General features: G+C 40.5%; 1 protein-coding gene across 1 annotated transcript in view; it reads right to left on the reverse strand.

Moving 5' to 3' along the window:
* Positions 1-23,323, reverse strand: part of LOC134586517 (cytochrome P450 2K1-like) — a 69,418-nt gene that overhangs the window by 34,432 nt on the left and 11,663 nt on the right. Inside the window, exons 2-3 of the mRNA XM_063442076.1 lie at positions 17,062-17,258; positions 16,562-16,724 (exon numbers count right to left, since the gene is read on the reverse strand). Coding sequence (XP_063298146.1) covers positions 16,562-16,724; positions 17,062-17,244 — 346 coding nt within the window. The 5' untranslated portion in view covers positions 17,245-17,258. The remainder of the gene's footprint in view (positions 1-16,561; positions 16,725-17,061; positions 17,259-23,323) is intronic.

Raw genomic sequence — 23,323 nt, forward strand, 5'->3', positions numbered from 1 at the left:
AGAGAAAAAACATATATAAATTAAAACATCGCTATACTCAAGAAGATATTAAGCTTCTACAGCCTTAATTCAAATAAATGGGGCATACGATAACTGCTCGTTTAAGCCCCTTGGTGCAACTGTGTCCAGTTCATGAATCCAGAAGGCTTCCTTGCGTATCAGCATATTACCCCTGTTGCCACCTCTTGTTGGTATAGGGACGTGGTCGATTGCCACGAATTTTAAGGTAATTAGGGCGTGTCCATTGTCCAAAAAATGCTTGGCCACCGACCATTATATGATTTATAATGTTTGGGAATAATTGTGTTAAGTAAAAGTATGTTGCACCAGGTAGAGATAAAATATGTATTGATTGTGTGATTTTATGTTGTTAATTTCCCCACTCTGTGCATACCCTGGCTCTGTGCTGCAGTATACCGTTGCCGTGGTGCCCGTTTATGTTTCGGGTTACCATGGCAGCGAATTGATGATGCGGGCGCGTCATTTCCGGTTTGACGTGCTCGCACATGCGCACAAGATCGTGATAGACGCCGGGTACTCGAGAACACAGGTGGTAAGCATTGTTTTTAAGTTTAGTTAGCTGTATATAAGAAGCAACTTGTAAATGAAATGTTTTTATGCTGAATTGGTCCTGATGAAAGCCACAGGAGTGGCTGAAACGTTGACGATAATGGCAGCAACCATGTTTTAACGAATTGAAATAAACAGGAAATTTTATCCACCTACAAGACCGTGAGTGCAAGCCTACATTTATTACTTTTTATATTTTTTGGCTATGGCTTTGTGAGCACCCGGCACTTTATAAAACGTTGAGTGTGTGTGCTGGGAAATACTGCATATAATATACCAAGGAAGTCTATTAATAGCCAATTCCTAAACCCAAGCACCAACTAATGATATATCACCTAAACTGCTAAATTTGGAGCAGAGCTAACAGGTTGATTTAAAACCAATAAGGAACTCTTTTGTTCAACATGGATCATACAGATGATTTTATGCTACAAGCAGGGGGTTATGCTGAGACAGCAGAAACCCTGCATTTTACCCAAGAAGAAGCTGAGGCCATACTTTGGGTGCAATCCAGTAATGAATTTCCTTGCAATATAACAACTAAAGATGTATACTTTCAACTGTTGAGATTGCAACGTAAACGTATTGATTTGGACTTGCATGGACTATTTCTGTCTGACTATTATAAAGTAAAAAGAATCCCTAGGGGCTTCCGTATTATGAATGTACCTACTATAGGGAGATTAAAGGCAAAGGTTTGTCGAGACTGGATTGGTGTGCTCAATAAAGCGTCATTAGACCTGATGCTAATTATAATTCAAGATGTGAGGGCAGAAATGGAAATAGTTTCACGAAAAATTGTGGAGATTGAGACTGAACATGCGATCCTACTAGCCACCCCAGATGGTATTAAAATGTTGGACAAACTAAGGGAGGAAATGCTCAAGTACAAAAATGACCTGATCAGATTCAAGAGACAAAAGTTTGATTATGTACAACAAGATTATACGGAGCATCGGGTTTACAAATGGCTAAGTGGATCGAACCAACAGAAACCGAGGAGATTCCGTAAGAAAATTGTACGACCAAAAGTATACACCATGGATGTCACCTCTGGAGAGTCTGCTTCAGACACAGAGACACACGTTGAAAGTGGGAATTTTTTAGAGACCACACCATCAGGAACAACAACGAGAAGCAGGGGCAGAGGCGCAAACGGCGCAGAACAAGGAGAGGCAACAAGGGGAAAATTCATTGTCCGTGGAAGACCTCCACTGAGACGATAGTACCGGTATTCAATTTATCCCAGAGAACACTTGTGAAGGAAGAAATTGAAATCCTCCAATTAGGTTTAACCTTTGTTCCTGGGACAACTCCTAATCTGTTTTCCTGGAATGTGGAGCTTTTTAAGTTTGGAAGAACGATGCGGCTAAAAAACCACTTTAACAATTTATGTCTACAACAATCCAACCCAGAAGATGTGACAATGAAATTTAGACCAAAATCTAATTTTGATCCACAGTGCCATCAAGCTAACATTAAAACTTTTCTATCAACAGTACAGGCGGAATCTGCGAAGCTCCTACAACAACCTCAACTGCCATATAGTAATTTCAGCAAAAAGCAACACACACTCACAAGAAATCTTGCACGGGACGCATCCATAGTTATACGTCCAGCCGACAAAGGCGGCGGTATAGTCGTAATGGACTATGACAAATATGCCAATGAAATTAAAAAACAACTGAGAGACAGAAATACATATAAAGAACTGGAGGGGGATCCCACCACTAGGATACAAGTCAAAATAGAAGAGATATTGGATATGGGATTAAGAGCTAATTATATAGACTTAAGGCTGTATGCCTATCTCATACAAAAATCACCAAGGACTCCAGTCATGTATACGATACCCAAAATTCATAAGGATCTAACCGCACCACCGGGAAGACCGATAGTATCGGCAGTTGGGGGAGTGCTTGAACCTCTAGGCAAGTGGCTGGATGCACAATTCAAGGAGACAGTAGTGAATCTACACACGTGTGTGAAGGATACCCCGTCACTTTTGGAATCTCTGCGACATCTGCAGATCGATACACTTGATCCGGTTCTAATCACTATGGATGTGAGTAGCCTCTATACCATCATCCCTCATGATGATGGTATAGAGGCTATGAGACAGGTCCTAAGCACTTCATCACTTTACAAAGGTCCACCAGTTGAGTACACATTAGGGATACTGGAAATGGTACTGAAGAATAACTACTTCAGATTTGAGCAACAGTGGTTTATGCAAGTCTCGGGAACCTCGATGGGCGCGCCTATGGCGCCCATGTATGCTAATACATACATGTATAAATTTGAAGAGGAACATATATTGAAACCATATCAACACTATATCATCAAATATTTCCGTTTTATCGATGATGTGCTGATCCTGTGGAGGGGGACAGTCCAGCAAGCTCAACAGATGGTGGAATCAATCAACACGCTACCCACACCTGTTAGGATGACGGCGGACATTAGCAAGGAGAAAGTCCATTTTTTAGACGTAGAACTCTCTATAGTAAATCAACAAGTCGAATTTAGTTTATATTCTAAACCTACGGATCGTAATACAATCCTACATTACACCAGCGCACACCCCAGAAACTTGAAAAATTCCATTCCGCAAGCACAATTTCTTAGGGTTATAAGGAATAATTCGACAGACGAAGCCAGACAAAAACAACTGGTACAAATGAGAGGTAAATTCTTGGAACGTGGATATGATGGGAGAGTCCTAGATTGGGCATTGGAAAAAGCACAAGAGAGAGCGACCAAGCCACAGGACCCCATAGAAGAACCGAGACTGGTCTTCCCCATCACATTCCACAATAAGGCGCAGAAATTATCCAATATCGTTAAAAGGAATTGGAACATGCTGGCACTTGAGGAATCCTTACCCAGGGAATTTAGACAACCGCCAAGAATTTGTTTTCGTAGGAATAGGAATCTGAAAGACATTCTGATACGTACAGACCCGGTACAAAGTTATATGACACCCCAGAAGGTGCAGATACGGGGAAGTGTGCGCTGTTTGGGATGCGTGACATGTGGCCACATGGCACCGGCACGCACATTCACGCATCCTCACAGTACTAAGACATACAAGATCAGATATACTATTACCTGTAGGTCTACGTTTATTATATATAAACTATCATGTCCCTGTGGACTGTGCTATATTGGGAAGACGGAAACCCAACTCTGTGAGCGGATCAGGGGGCATAGGTCCAATATCAGAACGGCATATAGGGATGGAAGTTCAGACAAGCCGGTGGCCAAGCATTTTTTGGACAATGGACACGCCCTAATTACCTTAAAATTCGTGGCAATCGACCACGTCCCTATACCAACAAGAGGTGGCAACAGGGGTAATATGCTGATACGCAAGGAAGCCTTCTGGATTCATGAACTGGACACAGTTGCACCAAGGGGCTTAAACGAGCAGTTATCGTATGCCCCATTTATTTGAATTAAGGCTGTAGAAGCTTAATATCTTCTTGAGTATAGCGATGTTTTAATTTATATATGTTTTTTCTCTGAGGGCAATAGAATACAGGCACATGGTTGGGCACATACAAACACGTAGTCTCACTTTACTATAGAGAACATGTTGGTGTATATGACTGCAATGCACATCACTTTAATATACATAAAAGCAATTAGTATCACTTTAATATAAGATGCGGATTGGTAGATATTGGTGGCCACCATGATATGGTGGTAGTGTGGTTTCACTTTATTAAGTAGAGAGAGCACTTTAATGTATATAAACGCAATAAGTAACACTTTCATGTACATAAATGCATTAAGTACCACTTTAAATAAGATCCACGACATGGTGGGAGTGAGGTTTCACTTCATTAAGTATAAAGAGCACTTTAATGTATATAGACGCAATAAGTAACACTTTCATGTACATAATTGCAACAAGTATCACTTTAAATAAGATCGACAGATTACACAGGTCTGCCTTTAACAGCACAGAGTTTCACTTTATTAAATACGGCGAGCACTTTTATGTACACAAATGCAATCAGTATCACTTTAATGTATATAAATGCAATTTGTTTCACTTTAATGTATATATAAATGCATGAGTATCACTTTAAATACTATGGAGGAGTAGTGGTAGGCATTTAGTTGGGAGAAGATGTGAGCTCTTTTCACACTATATGGAATTTTTAGTACAGTGTACTTCACCTAGCTATATCTAGGCAACACTTGTTTAGTATAATGAAGTTATTGCTTTATGGATTTAAATGTTAAAATATGCGTAAATAAGTAAAATAGAGCGCATAATAAATATTCATATGAATAGTGAGTACCATGATGATACTTTAAAACAGTAGATCATCATGTTTGACAAGCCCATCCCATTAGACTATATGATTTATAATGTTTGGGAATAATTGTGTTAAGTAAAAGTATGTTGCACCAGGTAGAGATAAAATATGTATTGATTGTGTGATTTTATGTTGTTAATTTCCCCACTCTGTGCATACCCTGGCTCTGTGCTGCAGTATACCGTTGCCGTGGTGCCCGTTTATGTTTCGGGTTACCATGGCAGCGAATTGATGATGCGGGCGCGTCATTTCCGGTTTGACGTGCTCGCACATGCGCACAAGATCGTGATAGACGCCGGGTACTCGAGAACACAGGTGGTAAGCATTGTTTTTAAGTTTAGTTAGCTGTATATAAGAAGCAACTTGTAAATGAAATGTTTTTATGCTGAATTGGTCCTGATGAAAGCCACAGGAGTGGCTGAAACGTTGACGATAATGGCAGCAACCATGTTTTAACGAATTGAAATAAACAGGAAATTTTATCCACCTACAAGACCGTGAGTGCAAGCCTACATTTATTACTTTTTATATTTTTTGGCTATGGCTTTGTGAGCACCCGGCACTTTATAAAACGTTGAGTGTGTGTGCTGGGAAATACTGCATATAATATACCAAGGAAGTCTATTAATAGCCAATTCCTAAACCCAAGCACCAACTAATGATATATCACCTAAACTGCTAAATTTGGAGCAGAGCTAACAGGTTGATTTAAAACCAATAAGGAACTCTTTTGTTCAACATGGATCATACAGATGATTTTATGCTACAAGCAGGGGGTTATGCTGAGACAGCAGAAACCCTGCATTTTACCCAAGAAGAAGCTGAGGCCATACTTTGGGTGCAATCCAGTAATGAATTTCCTTGCAATATAACAACTAAAGATGTATACTTTCAACTGTTGAGATTGCAACGTAAACGTATTGATTTGGACTTGCATGGACTATTTCTGTCTGACTATTATAAAGTAAAAAGAATCCCTAGGGGCTTCCGTATTATGAATGTACCTACTATAGGGAGATTAAAGGCAAAGGTTTGTCGAGACTGGATTGGTGTGCTCAATAAAGCGTCATTAGACCTGATGCTAATTATAATTCAAGATGTGAGGGCAGAAATGGAAATAGTTTCATGAAAAATTGTGGAGATTGAGACTGAACATGCGATCCTACTAGCCACCCCAGATGGTATTAAAATGTTGGACAAACTAAGGGAGGAAATGCTCAAGTACAAAAATGACCTGATCAGATTCAAGAGACAAAAGTTTGATTATGTACAACAAGATTATACGGAGCATCGGGTTTACAAATGGCTAAGTGGATCGAACCAACAGAAACCGAGGAGATTCCGTAAGAAAATTGTACGACCAAAAGTATACACCATGGATGTCACCTCTGGAGAGTCTGCTTCAGACACAGAGACACACGTTGAAAGTGGGAATTTTTTAGAGACCACACCATCAGGAACAACAACGAGAAGCAGGGGCAGAGGCGCAAACGGCGCAGAACAAGGAGAGGCAACAAGGGGAAAATTCATTGTCCGTGGAAGACCTCCACTGAGACGATAGTACCGGTATTCAATTTATCCCAGAGAACACTTGTGAAGGAAGAAATTGAAATCCTCCAATTAGGTTTAACCTTTGTTCCTGGGACAACTCCTAATCTGTTTTCCTGGAATGTGGAGCTTTTTAAGTTTGGAAGAACGATGCGGCTAAAAAACCACTTTAACAATTTATGTCTACAACAATCCAACCCAGAAGATGTGACAATGAAATTTAGACCAAAATCTAATTTTGATCCACAGTGCCATCAAGCTAACATTAAAACTTTTCTATCAACAGTACAGGCGGAATCTGCGAAGCTCCTACAACAACCTCAACTGCCATATAGTAATTTCAGCAAAAAGCAACACACACTCACAAGAAATCTTGCACGGGACGCATCCATAGTTATACGTCCAGCCGACAAAGGCGGCGGTATAGTCGTAATGGACTATGACAAATATGCCAATGAAATTAAAAAACAACTGAGAGACAGAAATACATATAAAGAACTGGAGGGGGATCCCACCACTAGGATACAAGTCAAAATAGAAGAGATATTGGATATGGGATTAAGAGCTAATTATATAGACTTAAGGCTGTATGCCTATCTCATACAAAAATCACCAAGGACTCCAGTCATGTATACGATACCCAAAATTCATAAGGATCTAACCGCACCACCGGGAAGACCGATAGTATCGGCAGTTGGGGGAGTGCTTGAACCTCTAGGCAAGTGGCTGGATGCACAATTCAAGGAGACAGTAGTGAATCTACACACGTGTGTGAAGGATACCCCGTCACTTTTGGAATCTCTGCGACATCTGCAGATCGATACACTTGATCCGGTTCTAATCACTATGGATGTGAGTAGCCTCTATACCATCATCCCTCATGATGATGGTATAGAGGCTATGAGACAGGTCCTAAGCACTTCATCACTTTACAAAGGTCCACCAGTTGAGTACACATTAGGGATACTGGAAATGGTACTGAAGAATAACTACTTCAGATTTGAGCAACAGTGGTTTATGCAAGTCTCGGGAACCTCGATGGGCGCGCCTATGGCGCCCATGTATGCTAATACATACATGTATAAATTTGAAGAGGAACATATATTGAAACCATATCAACACTATATCATCAAATATTTCCGTTTTATCGATGATGTGCTGATCCTGTGGAGGGGGACAGTCCAGCAAGCTCAACAGATGGTGGAATCAATCAACACGCTACCCACACCTGTTAGGATGACGGCGGACATTAGCAAGGAGAAAGTCCATTTTTTAGACGTAGAACTCTCTATAGTAAATCAACAAGTCGAATTTAGTTTATATTCTAAACCTACGGATCGTAATACAATCCTACATTACACCAGCGCACACCCCAGAAACTTGAAAAATTCCATTCCGCAAGCACAATTTCTTAGGGTTATAAGGAATAATTCGACAGACGAAGCCAGACAAAAACAACTGGTACAAATGAGAGGTAAATTCTTGGAACGTGGATATGATGGGAGAGTCCTAGATTGGGCATTGGAAAAAGCACAAGAGAGAGCGACCAAGCCACAGGACCCCATAGAAGAACCGAGACTGGTCTTCCCCATCACATTCCACAATAAGGCGCAGAAATTATCCAATATCGTTAAAAGGAATTGGAACATGCTGGCACTTGAGGAATCCTTACCCAGGGAATTTAGACAACCGCCAAGAATTTGTTTTCGTAGGAATAGGAATCTGAAAGACATTCTGATACGTACAGACCCGGTACAAAGTTATATGACACCCCAGAAGGTGCAGATACGGGGAAGTGTGCGCTGTTTGGGATGCGTGACATGTGGCCACATGGCACCGGCACGCACATTCACGCATCCTCACAGTACTAAGACATACAAGATCAGATATACTATTACCTGTAGGTCTACGTTTATTATATATAAACTATCATGTCCCTGTGGACTGTGCTATATTGGGAAGACGGAAACCCAACTCTGTGAGCGGATCAGGGGGCATAGGTCCAATATCAGAACGGCATATAGGGATGGAAGTTCAGACAAGCCGGTGGCCAAGCATTTTTTGGACAATGGACACGCCCTAATTACCTTAAAATTCGTGGCAATCGACCACGTCCCTATACCAACAAGAGGTGGCAACAGGGGTAATATGCTGATACGCAAGGAAGCCTTCTGGATTCATGAACTGGACACAGTTGCACCAAGGGGCTTAAACGAGCAGTTATCGTATGCCCCATTTATTTGAATTAAGGCTGTAGAAGCTTAATATCTTCTTGAGTATAGCGATGTTTTAATTTATATATGTTTTTTCTCTGAGGGCAATAGAATACAGGCACATGGTTGGGCACATACAAACACGTAGTCTCACTTTACTATAGAGAACATGTTGGTGTATATGACTGCAATGCACATCACTTTAATATACATAAAAGCAATTAGTATCACTTTAATATAAGATGCGGATTGGTAGATATTGGTGGCCACCATGATATGGTGGTAGTGTGGTTTCACTTTATTAAGTAGAGAGAGCACTTTAATGTATATAAACGCAATAAGTAACACTTTCATGTACATAAATGCATTAAGTACCACTTTAAATAAGATCCACGACATGGTGGGAGTGAGGTTTCACTTCATTAAGTATAAAGAGCACTTTAATGTATATAGACGCAATAAGTAACACTTTCATGTACATAATTGCAACAAGTATCACTTTAAATAAGATCGACAGATTACACAGGTCTGCCTTTAACAGCACAGAGTTTCACTTTATTAAATACGGCGAGCACTTTTATGTACACAAATGCAATCAGTATCACTTTAATGTATATAAATGCAATTTGTTTCACTTTAATGTATATATAAATGCATGAGTATCACTTTAAATACTATGGAGGAGTAGTGGTAGGCATTTAGTTGGGAGAAGATGTGAGCTCTTTTCACACTATATGGAATTTTTAGTACAGTGTACTTCACCTAGCTATATCTAGGCAACACTTGTTTAGTATAATGAAGTTATTGCTTTATGGATTTAAATGTTAAAATATGCGTAAATAAGTAAAATAGAGCGCATAATAAATATTCATATGAATAGTGAGTACCATGATGATACTTTAAAACAGTAGATCATCATGTTTGACAAGCCCATCCCATTAGACTATATGATTTATAATGTTTGGGAATAATTGTGTTAAGTAAAAGTATGTTGCACCAGGTAGAGATAAAATATGTATTGATTGTGTGATTTTATGTTGTTAATTTCCCCACTCTGTGCATACCCTGGCTCTGTGCTGCAGTATACCGTTGCCGTGGTGCCCGTTTATGTTTCGGGTTACCATGGCAGCGAATTGATGATGCGGGCGCGTCATTTCCGGTTTGACGTGCCCGCACATGCGCACAAGATCGTGATAGACGCCGGGTACTCGAGAACACAGGTGGTAAGCATTGTTTTTAAGTTTAGTTAGCTGTATATAAGAAGCAACTTGTAAATGAAATGTTTTTATGCTGAATTGGTCCTGATGAAAGCCACAGGAGTGGCTGAAACGTTGACGATAATGGCAGCAACCATGTTTTAACGAATTGAAATAAACAGGAAATTTTATCCACCTACAAGACCGTGAGTGCAAGCCTACATTTATTACTCTTTATATATATATATATATATATATATACAACGAAAAATGAGTGCACTCAAGAGGACTTGAGAGGACTCAAGAGGTTCACCTATCACTGGCACGTTTGTGAATAAACACAATATTTTCTACTAAGTCCTCTTGAGTGCACTCATTTTTCGTTGTACATACTGACGGCTGAGGCAGCACCGAGGCGAGCACAAGACCGGTACATTGAGTGCGGAGTTCTCGATATTTATATATATATATATATATATATATATATATATATATATATATATATATATTTAAATATCAAATATTTTGCAAAGCTTATCCAAATATATTAAATACAGCAATGTAGAATCTAAAGCATACCCTTTAAGTTTTGTTTGGTGAAATGTGGTTCTTGAATATTAAGATTGAGCAGTATTGGCATGGCTTGCCTTTTTCAAGGTGTGCACAACTAATGTTGATGGTGTAGCTGCTTAAATTGACATTGCAACAAATGTAATCCTTTAATTACCATAATTATCCAATAAAAAAAATAAAAATTAATGCATATGTTTTGTCACATAGTTAAAATATTATTTATATATATATATATATATATATATATATATATATATACACAATATACATACACACAGCAAATATTATGTGGATAAAATATGAAACCACAGCATGCAATTTACATATATAAAAAGATAATTATATTATAGTGAACCAATTCGAAGTTTCTCTATAAAGGACTCTGACTCTGACACACACTACATTCAGAGAAGGCATTAGGCTGCTACAGTAGGATCTGCCTAGTATGGGGCACATTGCAATTGTGGCAGGCTTATGCAATGTATGATCATATACTGTATAAACACCCATTATTTTTTTTTCGATGTGACATGCTTTTAAATAAAACTAGTACATTTTGAAAAACTTCAAATTGCTGTTTAGTGAATAAGTGTGCTGGATCTTGTATGTTGTATAAATTGGCCCCAGCAGCATCCTATAATGTATGCATGTTCAGGTGAGTGCAGCCTCTTGATGATAGATAGATAGCAAGCACTCAATAAACCCTTCTCTAACAAACTATTTAATCCCCCTACTTTAACCCTTTGTGTCACTATACCCCACTCCCTCTAGCATGTAAGCTCATTGAGCAGGGCCCTCAAACCCCTCTGTTCCTGTACGTCCAGTGGTCTGATCTCAATTATGTGTCTGTTAGTCCACCCATTGTACAGCGCTACGGAATTTGTAGGCGATATATAAATAATAAAATAATAATAGATAGAATAAATAAGGTACTGTAGATTGCCATTGCAATCTCAAGTAACTCTACTAGTACTATTAACTGTAAATCCTGATCAGTGAGTTTCATCCTGTTATTTTGTGTGTGTTTAATTTATTTAAATTGTGCAATCTTTTACATTTTAGTTAGTGGATAAGTATGGTTGGGGTTAGGTTTAAAAGATAGCATTTGCCTATTCCTGGTTTATAAAACAATATAAACAAGGTAGTATGGTGAGAGCAATTATTGCTCTCACCATACTACCTTGTTTATATTGTTTTATACACTTTTAGTGTGATTGGAGTGATTCACATTTTGGTGATTTGAGCACTGTGTATCAATTTTTCCCTTTTTATTGTATTTTATTCCTGGTTTATATATATATATATCACATTTCAGTTGGCAGAAACATATCAAGTAATAAACATTATCTGATATGTGTACTTTGACATACTTCATACACATACAGTGTATCAATAGTCACATAAAGTAAATAGTAACAAAGGGGACATCCACAAGCTAAACTTTGTTTTAATCTTCTTCACGTTTTTTTTCACCTTGTTCATAAAAACAGATCATCTTCAAAATTGTGAAGATAACAAAAAAGGGAGGAGGAAGAGTTAAAGAATCCCTTTATTCTTTACACACGTAAAACGTACATGCACAGAAACTAAAGCAATCTAAAAACAAATTGTGAAAAATCCAAAAAGTGAAAAAATTACCACCATAAGTGTAACAGAACACGATATGTATCACAGGGATAAATAACTTTCTCTCTATAGATATCGTATGTAATGCAACTGACTAAAAGACTTAATAATTTTAAGTAATTTCCTGACGCTGGCTGTGTATCAACTGTGTTACTGCTTGGTATTCACGATAGGTTGAAAAAGACCCTGCTCAAACGAGCTTACAGTCTACAGGAGGTGGGGAATAAAGCACATTAGGACAGAAAACAGCAATCAGATAAGGTGGGAGTAAAACAGAGCTTGAGGAGAGATTAGAGAGCTGCCCATTAGGAAATATCGAAAGACAGATATGTTAGGTAGAGGTTACTCTGGGAGGCCATAAGCTTTCCTAAAGAGATGGGTTTTAAGGCACTTCTTAAAATTGAAGACTAGGGGAGAGTCTGATGGCGGTAGGCAAGCTATCCCATAAGAAGGAAGCCGCCCGCAAGAAGTCCTGCAAGCATGAGTTAGCCGTACGGGTGCGAGCAGCAGACAGGCGAAGGTCACGGGCAGAGTGGAGAGATCGAGAAGGGGTATACCTATGGATCTGTGAATAGACATGAGGGGCTAGAATTGTTCAGTGCTTTATAGGTGTGAATTAGTACCTTGAATTGACTCCTATAGGATACAGGAAGCAAATGTAAGGACTGACAGAGGGGTGTGGTGTGAAAGGACCGACTAGAGAGGAAAATGAGTCTGGTGGCAGCATTCATCGCATACTGTAGTGGGGCAATATGGCTTTTAGGAAGACCAATTAGGAGAGGGTTACAATAATTCATGCTGGAAATTACTAGATCATGGATAAGCTCATTGGTAGCATCTTGTGTAAGAAAGAGGATGTTTTTAAGATGGAATCTACAGGATTTGGCAACATACTGGATGAGAGGCCAGAAGAAAGTATGACGCCAAGACAGTGCTCTTGCATGGATGGACTTATGTGGATGCCACTAACTTGAAGGGAGAGCGAAAGAGGAGGATCAGTATTAAGAGGAGAAAAGAAAGGAAGCTCAGTTTTAGAGTGATTGAGTTTCAGAAAGTGGGAGGACATCCAGTCAGAGATGGAAGAAAGGCAAGCAGTGACACGTTGCAGGACAGCAGGAGAGAGGTCCGGGAAGGAGAGCTATACCTTGGTGTCGTCAGCATACAGGTGGTAGTGGAATCCAAATAAGGCAATAAGTTTGCCAAGAGAGGCAGTATGAAGAGAAAATAGAAGGGAACCAAGGACAGAGCCTTGGGGTTCTCCAACCAAGACAGGATGAGGGGAGGATGTATCATTACAGAAAGAGACACTGAATGAGCGTTGGGAGAGATAAGAGGAAAACCATGAGAGGATAGAGTCACAGAGACCGAGTGATTGAAGAGTTTGAAGAAGGAGAGCATGATCAATGTTGGCAAAGGCAGCAAAGAGGTCATGTGACATGTTTAAGGTCAGCAGGGACAACACCAGAAGAGAGAGATCAGTTGAATATGTGAGTTAAGGAAGGCACAAGACAAAGGGAGAGAGATCTGATAAGGTGAAATGGGACAGGTTTGAGAGGGCAAGTGGTGGGGCGAGAGGAAAGGAGAAGCACAGCCACCTCTTGTTCAGTAGTCTGCAGGGTAGGAAAGGCATGATCTACGTGTGGATGAGAAAGAGAACGGCAAGGTGGGTAGAATTCTTTCCTTAGCTGTTTAATCTTCTCGGTAAAGTAGCATATAGTGATGCTGGTCCAAGGCTGACACCTTTATTATTGTATACAGACGAACACTCAGATGACACTCAGACGAACAGATCAAAACGACAATCAAATGATCTGCTAGATAGCTTGCATATGAGTATAGAGTCACAGATCTAGTAATTCAAAAGAATTCTGAACGGCTACTGCATAATCACCACCTTATCATGCTTAACTTTCCCCCAAGGTTGCAACTGCACATACATCTGTTACCTTGATAACGGTATAAACGTTGACCTTGGTAATGAAAGTTATAATAGAAATAAACTGCAAGTATACAAATACTATAGCTATGAATTACTAACTGTTCTGCAGTGCCTTGAATAGATGAGAGGGAATAGCGCTGATTAGCCGCTCAGAATTCTTTTGAATTACTAGATCTGTGACTCTATACTCAAATGCAAGCTATCTAACAGTTCATTTGATTGTCGTTTTGATCTGTTCGTCTGAGTGTTATCTTCCTCCCTGTACTCCCGGCACTTACTAAACCTTTAGCATTTCCAGACAGGTGTAAATCCACAGCCATACATATCATCCTACCTGAGAGCAATAGGTGTGATAGTCCATAGTTCAGTATCCCCACGCGATACATGTGCTCGGTTCAGCCACGATCCGATTATCTGCGATACATTAGTGCAGTCTGCATGTAGAGATCAGGCTGTATCTGTTGCACTCATACGTATACAATGATAAAGGTATCATCCTTGGACCAGCATCGCTATATGCTGAAGTATTTACACCCTTATAAGGCTCCAGTTGTGACTGAATCCCCCAAGTACCCTCATTTTACTCTCGGAGGTGGGGCCTGTGGTTTGCAACATTTGTTATCCTAGCACCTATATATTTACCCCATTCAGCAGGTGCCATTCCCAGTTATTTATTTATATTGTGATATACTTGGCACAGACATGTCCCTTTCCCTATATACTTAGCAGATTTGCTATAGACTTTATCCTTCATAGTTTATCGACTTATCAGGTATCGATTTTATTTAGCAATATATTGTAGTATTCCTTTTTGATTTTTCTATTGGAGTGTTCACCATTTAGTTTGTGTACAATTGGGTGTTTGCCGGTAGGCAATTTTTAATATTCTTACATTAATAAAGGATTTTTTATTTTTCATTATTTTTTGCCTCTATTACAGATTATAGATTCTTCTCTATCTGAATAAATTACCTGTATCTATACATCTGTTATTGATCGCAGTTTCCCTCATTTGGTACACTACTTCTCTCTTTATATACAGATATTTTTTCTGTGTTGATTAATTTGAGAGAAGGGGTGCTTGTCTTTTACTTAACGTTCTTATGTCTAGTGTAAAGTGAAGAAGGTGCTCTGTGGTTTGTGAGTATAGCTTGAGATTGTATATCTACCTCTATGCTAAATGATTTAATTGCAAACTGTCACAGTGCCCAGAGGTGAGCATGTTTTGCATGTGGGCAGGAAGGAGGGGCATGTAGGGAGGCTATCCGGTTACACCATTGTTGATGTCATCTGATTGCTGAAAATGGTATGGGTTGTGACATGGAAAAACAAATATTTTATTGTGTAAATGGAACCATTGCTTATTCAAAAGCTTATTCTACTAGTACTACTAACCGTAAACTCTGATTAGTGAGTTTCATCCTGATATTTATTTCATACAAGAGGAGCCATCACCGCAGAGGTAATGGAACATTCTAAAAGTACATATTTCTTTATTTTTCAATGATCCCTATGTGTTTGTGGAACACTAAGACAACTTCAACAAATCAATTTCCTAGGATTTCGTGTTGTGATATAATATGTGTTTGGGAGTATCGTGAAAACAATGTCTTGAAAGCATGTGATCTTTTCTAAGTGCATTGGAGATATGGAGATATAACAACTCTAGCCTCTGTTACATTTCTTTACTGATTTATAGATATGCTCCTTCTCTGTCTCTCTGCTCTGCCAGTGACCTTCTCCTGTCCCCTGCTCGCGCCTTTACTGCTAACTCGCGCTTGCAGGACTTCTTGCGGGCGGTTCCCTTCCTTTAGAACAGCCTGCCTACCCCCATCAGACTCTCCCCTAGTCTTCAATTGTATAAGAAGTTCCTCAAAACACATCTGTTCAGAAATGCTTATGGACACCCAGATTAACTTATCTATACTTAGTCATATCTGTCTCTTGGTCTCCTAAAGTCTCTCCTTGGTCTCTCTGCTACTTTTCTACCTTGTTTGGTGGTTGTCACCCTCGCAGTCCTATTGTATTTTTGTACCTTACTTCCTCTGGACTGTAAGCTTGTTTGAGCATTTATTGTAAAATGTCCCCTCTTTCATAATATTGTAAGCACTGCAGAATTAGTTGGTGCTATATAAATACCAATAATAACATGGTTTGTGTATCTCTACTTTATCTCTGATGTATATATCCTTTACTGTATTATTTTTGCTTTTTTTAGTTGCTTTTTATATTATTTTTCAAAATTATACAAACATTTTGATTGCTTTGCTTAATGCTTGTATGTCCAGTAATTATATGACTTCATTTTCTATTATCTGTATTGTATAAAACTCTCTATGCATTATTTATTGATATGTAATATTTGTGCCTTTTACTTGTTTGTTTGTTCCTCCTTCATTCTGCCTAAACAACAATATAGTAAAAAAGAGGAATTTTCATCAGTATAAAAAAATAATAATAGTTTTTCAATTCTCTGTGCTTTCTATATCTTGCAGTCTTGATACAAGCACTACTTAAATACACTGAATATTCATTGTTATAGAACATGGATTTTTACTAACTCACCATTTCCTTTGGTTAATTCTTCCATGATTGGTATAATGGGCCTTTCAGAAAAATCATCTGCGTGGTTTAGGAGAGCATCTTTCACAGCATCATACCCACACAGTATTACTGTCCTTTCAGATCCTGTCTTCATGCTGAATACTGGCCCATACTTCTCAGAGAGCTAAAAAAAAAATAATAAGATGGGAATACAAGAATCAAGGGAATGCAGTTTTATTATATATATATCTGGTCAACTATTTAATATATATATTATATATTAAATAGTTGACCAGATATCCTGTTTCAATGTCAATAATAAATATTGTTAATTGTAAGCACACAATTGAATCAGCTTTTTAACGTTTTATTTTAGAAAAGAAAGTTCTGGTAATAGTTAATGATAAAAAGAATTGTGACTTTGATTCAAGTTGAAATAACCATGTTTCACCAAATTTCAAACCAAGCTTACTCCTAAACTAGTATGAGAATATTTCAAGATTCATGGACAGAAGTATTACCTCTTGTAGAGTTTTATGAGGCTTCTGTTTCTTCATAAGCATATTATGGATGTTTCCAATTATTGGTAAAGGCTTTGGACCAGGTGGAAAATTATAGTAAAGATTTCCTTTCCGATTGGAAAAAACATTGATCAAAAATAAGATAACAACAACTGATAGAAGTAAGGATACCAGATCAAACATGTCTGCAGGAAGATCTGGGTGGGAAAACAAATGTTTCAGTTAAAAGGGAAACATATACATTATCTATTTCCTTTTCGCGCTCTAAAATTAGGCATTCCACGTTTGTAAGAATAATATAAAACATGTTTGTGTGTGTTACAAACATTGTAACACACAAACAATTGTCTGGGGGTATAATTGTTAAAGGATTTGGGGGTTAATATGCAATGTTTAAGTATGTTGACAATGACCTTTTAATCATTTATACGTTTTATTATATTATTAAAGCTGTGATCATTTTTCCAAAATAAGGTGTCTGAGTATCATTGGGGTTTTTGGGTATGTAAGGCATATGCCGAAAAGGCGTATGTCAAGTGATATCTAGCACATGTCTATCTGGTGAGTATCATGATCAATAACATTTAATAGCTATTACAAGCTCTTTAATTTAAAATATCATAGGACCCTTACCTAAGTTTGAATGTCACCAAATGCTTGCACGATGGACTTGCCGAAATATATATATATATATATATATATATATATATATATATATATATATATATATATATTTAAAAACAAACGATATTAGAATACTGTAATCTGTCTGGTCTCTATCCCAAATATTACTTTTATATAACCTACTGCAAGAATGCAGTTATAAACAAGTAAAGCAAACAGACATGCAGAGATCAAACGTTCACAGTCCAAGGTAAATTCAACGATCTATATTGTGATTCTTGTTTACTTGTATTTGTCCTCAATTCAAACATGTTCACCAGTAAGATTAGTTCCCCCACATATAAATTATATGTATGTGCGTGTGTGTGTATATATCGTCTTTTAAACTTTTGTATCAATATATTTTGGACTTTTATTTAGTGAGTGCTGCTGCATATTTTGGACAAATGGATAATACTAGCCATGGCATACTAGCCACCGACTTCTAAAGGGACTTTTAATCGTGAGTGCTGGAGGATTCTCTGATATATATATATATATATATATATATATATATATATATATATACACACACATATAATTTCTATGTGGGGGAACTAATCTATTGAGGACAAATACATATATAATGTATCAACCCCCAAATCCTTTTACAATTCTACCCCGGACCGTGACACTCATAAACAAATCAATGATACCACATTCTAACATATAATTTAACATATAACCATATAAACCATTGCCACCAAGGGTATGATTTACCATATTCCACAATATAAGGGTATACCTGGGATACACCCTACAAACACCAGGTTTGGAGCTACCCACGAGCTCGAACCAACCACCATATTACACAATGTAGGGGTATACCAAGATGCACCCTACACACACCAGATTCGGAGTTCCCAACGAGCTTGAACATACCAATATCCTTTCAAACTGTTAGCAAACTAAACGCTCTTAGATCTGGACAAACGACCTACACCCCAACTTGTCTATCCATCCCCTGCAACAGCTCAGAGCTCGACTCCTCGAACTACCTGAGCACCCCCCACCAAACAACGCCCGAAGCAAACCCTTTTGAAACCCTAGCAACAAAACGCATACCAACGTCTGAAAGACTAGTAATAACCCGAAAGCTAAGCATCCGGCTCCCTGTGCCCACCTAACTAACATACGTAGCCAGAAACTTGTCAGGGTTTACCTTAGTTGGGACTCCGGTAGGCAGAGATTAGTGCTCATCCTTCCAGATATACACAGTCCAAGGTGAAAAGGTTAAAAAACCACCAGGACTGTAAATCTGCATGGGGGCTGTGCATGAAAGTGTTCCAATTCTCAGTACAGACAAGGGCAAATCCAGAAGAGTAGTCAGACACGGTTCCAAAGGTCAGGGCAGGCAGCGAGCAGGCAATGACGAGGATCCAGAAGAAGGGGGCACAAGCTAAGTCAGTCTATAAGCAACAGGAAACAATGAACTGACAAAGTTCCCAGGGTGAGGCAGTGCTTATATCCCCAGCTAATAATGATCTGCTTCAGGTGGGCTAAGATAGACAGGAGCAGCCACAGGAAAAGTCCAGGCCCCCAGTGCTGGAGACCCTGTTGGGCACTTCCAGGGCGACCATGTCTGACTGACTGGATGTCATAGTGACACAACTTGGTCAACTTCCTCCGATCTCAGCCACTGCCCAGGTATCCCTGACATGACGCCACTGTCTCGGACCATATGACATCCAAGTCAGGGATCAACTGCCTCAGCCAGTCTAAATCCCTGTTCACAGCCCGGTAAATAAACCAGACCCAAGTCATACCCCACAGCATGAATCAAAACTACAAAAGGCACTTGCCCCCTCACTAAACCACTTGAAAAGCTCAAAACAAACCCATTACCAACTGGCCCCCCTTGAACCAACCACAGAAGTTTCTCCAATGCTCCAATGAGCACGGATAGCCTAGCTAGCTGCATGTCACGACGACGAACTGCATGCCCAATACCCACCTACGGGAGAAAAACAAGTTAACAATTAACAGAAATAACCACCCCAACCAATATCTGACTAAATGGCTGGGCCTCACACATGCCTTGAATCTTACAGATTCCCAACACCCATCTTGTTTGGACTAGACCCAGACCCTAGATGCCTGTGCGCCAATCCTGAAAGAGACTGATATGCAACAGAACCAATCCCGTGCGCCCCACGGACTGACCGAAAAGCCACCATACAATATACTGGGCATGCCACCAACTGCAGTACAGAAAAGCATAACCTTTACCAATGTCAGTTTTGGACCGGTGTAAACCAATTACATCCCAATACTTTCAAATCACTATATCCGAACCTCGTAAACCACCATCACATGAATGGTAGCCGCAGAACGACTCTCTAATCTGAAATGCCCCAAAGAAAGCCCAACTAAACGCCATGAAAACCACACAGCTACATACACTGAAAACAAGTACCAAGAAGGGCCCCCAGCAAAATTTTTGCAGATTCCAAAAGATACCAGTCGGCGCCTATCTTATGACGACCTCCCTCAATGAAAATCGTTTAATAGACTAAAGCACAAGGAAAGGTTTAGTTAACACCTTCCCATCATTAAGCGTAAACCGGAAAACCCAAAGCCGTTGTTATGTCCAATCCCAGACGGGGAAACCCTAGCAAGAAAGAATCGCCAAACGAATCACAACAAAAATGTTGCCTCTGCACCATCCCGGTCGTTCCAAACCTTAATGTAGGCTGTCTGAGCTGGCTGTCACCAACTACCCTCTTATGAGTCTTTCAAGCAAGATTACCCAAGCTACCACACATCTGCATACACAGCACACCCTCCTCAGGGCCAGGGCCACCTCCCAAATCCACTCCCTTGGAATGCCAGAAAGTAAAAATGCTACCACATTCCGTAAACCGGGCACTGTGCATGGAACACACCTTAAATTGCCAGAAAAAAAAAATGAAATGGGGAAGGAGCCGAATGACAGGAATAAAATACGCAGATACCAGCCTCAACAACAGACATGTTGCCGGTAAAGAATAGAACCTTTCTGGCCTGCAAAAGTGGACGCCCAAAGCCAATGCCACCCCCAATGGAAAATTCTAATCAACAGATTGCGAAAGAGTGAGTTGGTGGACCACTTATCCGGCCACGTTCCTGCACCCCCTTGGCCAATGAAATACGCCCCAAACCCATACTCTGCTCAACCCCATCCATGATTGTCTAAAGTACGCACATGAGACGGAACACTCCATCAGTAGACATAGATTGACAAACCACTCCCCCTCAACAACAGCCCAGGGCAATGACTGACCAGCCGCTTCCGCATCCACCATGGATAGCAATGCCCTCTTTGACCGTCCAATCAAATGATGCATACAACACCGAGCAAACGAGCTTGTCAATAGCAACATTCAGTGCGGATCCGATAAAATATGTATAATCCGGTACGTACCAGTATTTTTTCTTGGGCATGACCCCGAAAGGTGACAACCCCGCCAAGGCAGTTGTTAACGCACATCGCCCGGAAATACACCTACCGATTCCAGATTTAAAGACGACGTGTAACCACCTGATACTGGCATGGAATAAGAAACCCTTTTGTGGACCTGTTCCTCAATAAAGATGCATCCCCCCGATTTACTGTAGCTGCTTACCCACGGCAACTTCTCGCCGACCTTCACTGGCGACCACCCCAGAGGCAGAGAATGCCACCAAAGCTTCTGGTGTCCCTTCTGGGAACGCCACCTTACCCTGCTTGAAACACCGATTGTAGCGGTGTATGCAACCGCACCCTGCACATTCATGCAGCACCCCACTTGCACTGGACTTCGTTGAAAAATCAACATAGCCCTTTTATGTGAATGGCAAACAAGGTGAAAGATGACCCCGCACCAGCTCCCAACTAAACGGTTGACTCCATCTGCGCCATCATATGTTTCATCCAAAGCGGCCGGTCCATTTGATCCCACCGCCTCCCGGGACTGACCGACAGCCACTGCCTAAACTGTTCGTCATACTGCCCCGTACGTTCGATACGCTTCCCCAACACTGCCCAGATAGCAAAGAAATTGAGAACAACGATCAGGGGATTCCTCCACTTTAACGCTGGCCAGGATACAGAAAGCCCAATTTCCCAATGACTTTAGTATCTTCCGACACCGTCTCTTCTTCTCCTCTTCCCAGCATAGTCCCGGACAGTCACAGAGTCCACCATTAAGGAAACCGCCTTCTGTGTGGTAACAAACTTGCTCACCATTTTATCTGAACCAGAGGCACCTTCATCTGTCCTGAGTTCGCGGGCCGAATGTTCGTCAGTGTGTGCAACCTGATAAGGAGATAACATGCATACTTGTTCGTGGCTCGAATGTTCAGTTGTTTTTACTCTTTCAGTAGCTTCGCTGGTTACCTGTTCATGACCCAAACGACCAGCTGTGAGTGACTGCACCAATTCGTCATTTTTTGTGGGAACGTGCCTGGCCGTGCAGCTGCACTCCAACGTTGTCCTTGTGGTGTGGGCATCGTGGGACTCTGGCCAACCGCCGCTTCAGCCCTACCAGGCTTCACAGTCGGGCTCTTGCCACTCTGACCACCGGGCTGCTCCCAAGGCTCGACGCCCCTCTTCCCTGAGACAAACATGAAGGCCCGGCCGGCTGCACAGCATCCTTGAAGCCACTCTACTCCTCTCTCCTGCACAGCATTCCAGACTCCTGCCATCAGCACCTCCAGTCTTCTAACACCAAGATGTGCCTGAAAGACAAAAGCAACACTACACAGACCTGCCACAAAAGAGGTAAGTGAGGATTAAATTAAGATGGCCCCTGATCTAAAATGGTCACTGTGGCAAACCTAGCCACTTCGGAACTATATGCATTGCAGGTTGTCCGTAGGCTGAATGTATAACGTGGTCCGTTGACTGTATGTGTATTGTATTATGACCGTTCGCATGCTGGCAGCCGTATGCCGCCAGCATACAAAGCATTCGTACGACGAAACACGGCTATCCTGGCCGTTCGCCGTACGAATGTGGACTCCCCAGGTAGACCACACATTCACAGGTCGTGTGGCACCAATTAACCGGTTGCAACATTGTTGCAATCGGTAATTAAGGGCTCTCCTAGGTGGCCGTCGATCCACTACCGACCATGCGGCGGTCGGCCATCTTGGATCCTTTGTCTCTGCAGCGGTGTTCGGTCGTCGAGAGCCTGGAACTGGAAACGGCTACTCAGTGATCCGAACACCGCTGGACTTCCAGAGCGTTCGGGAGTACCGCGTTCGGTACATTATGTGTCCCGTACTTATTCGGTACTTTTAAACTCACCTTGATGTTTAAATGTATTATGTGCGGCGTTCGGTCAATTCAGCTGGGATCGGAGCGGTATTCTCACAAAGTGTGCGCCCCGACCCCAGCTATCTACCGAACGTTCGGTTATTCTAAAGTACCGAATATTACGGGAATTATGTATTTTAATGTCAATTGTCGGTTTTGCTGCACGAGGGGATAATCCACTTAATCGTCCATTTTAGTGGGAGTATCCTTCTCGTGCAGCGATGCCTGTTGGGAAAGTCACAATGCATGTTGGGAGAAATCCCCTGGAATATCTGTATGGAAACCCCTTGCATGGGGAACTGCATAAATACGCTGCCTGTG

The sequence above is a fragment of the Pelobates fuscus genome, chromosome 2 (genome assembly GCF_036172605.1).
Source record: "Pelobates fuscus isolate aPelFus1 chromosome 2, aPelFus1.pri, whole genome shotgun sequence".
NCBI lineage: Eukaryota > Metazoa > Chordata > Amphibia > Anura > Pelobatidae > Pelobates > Pelobates fuscus.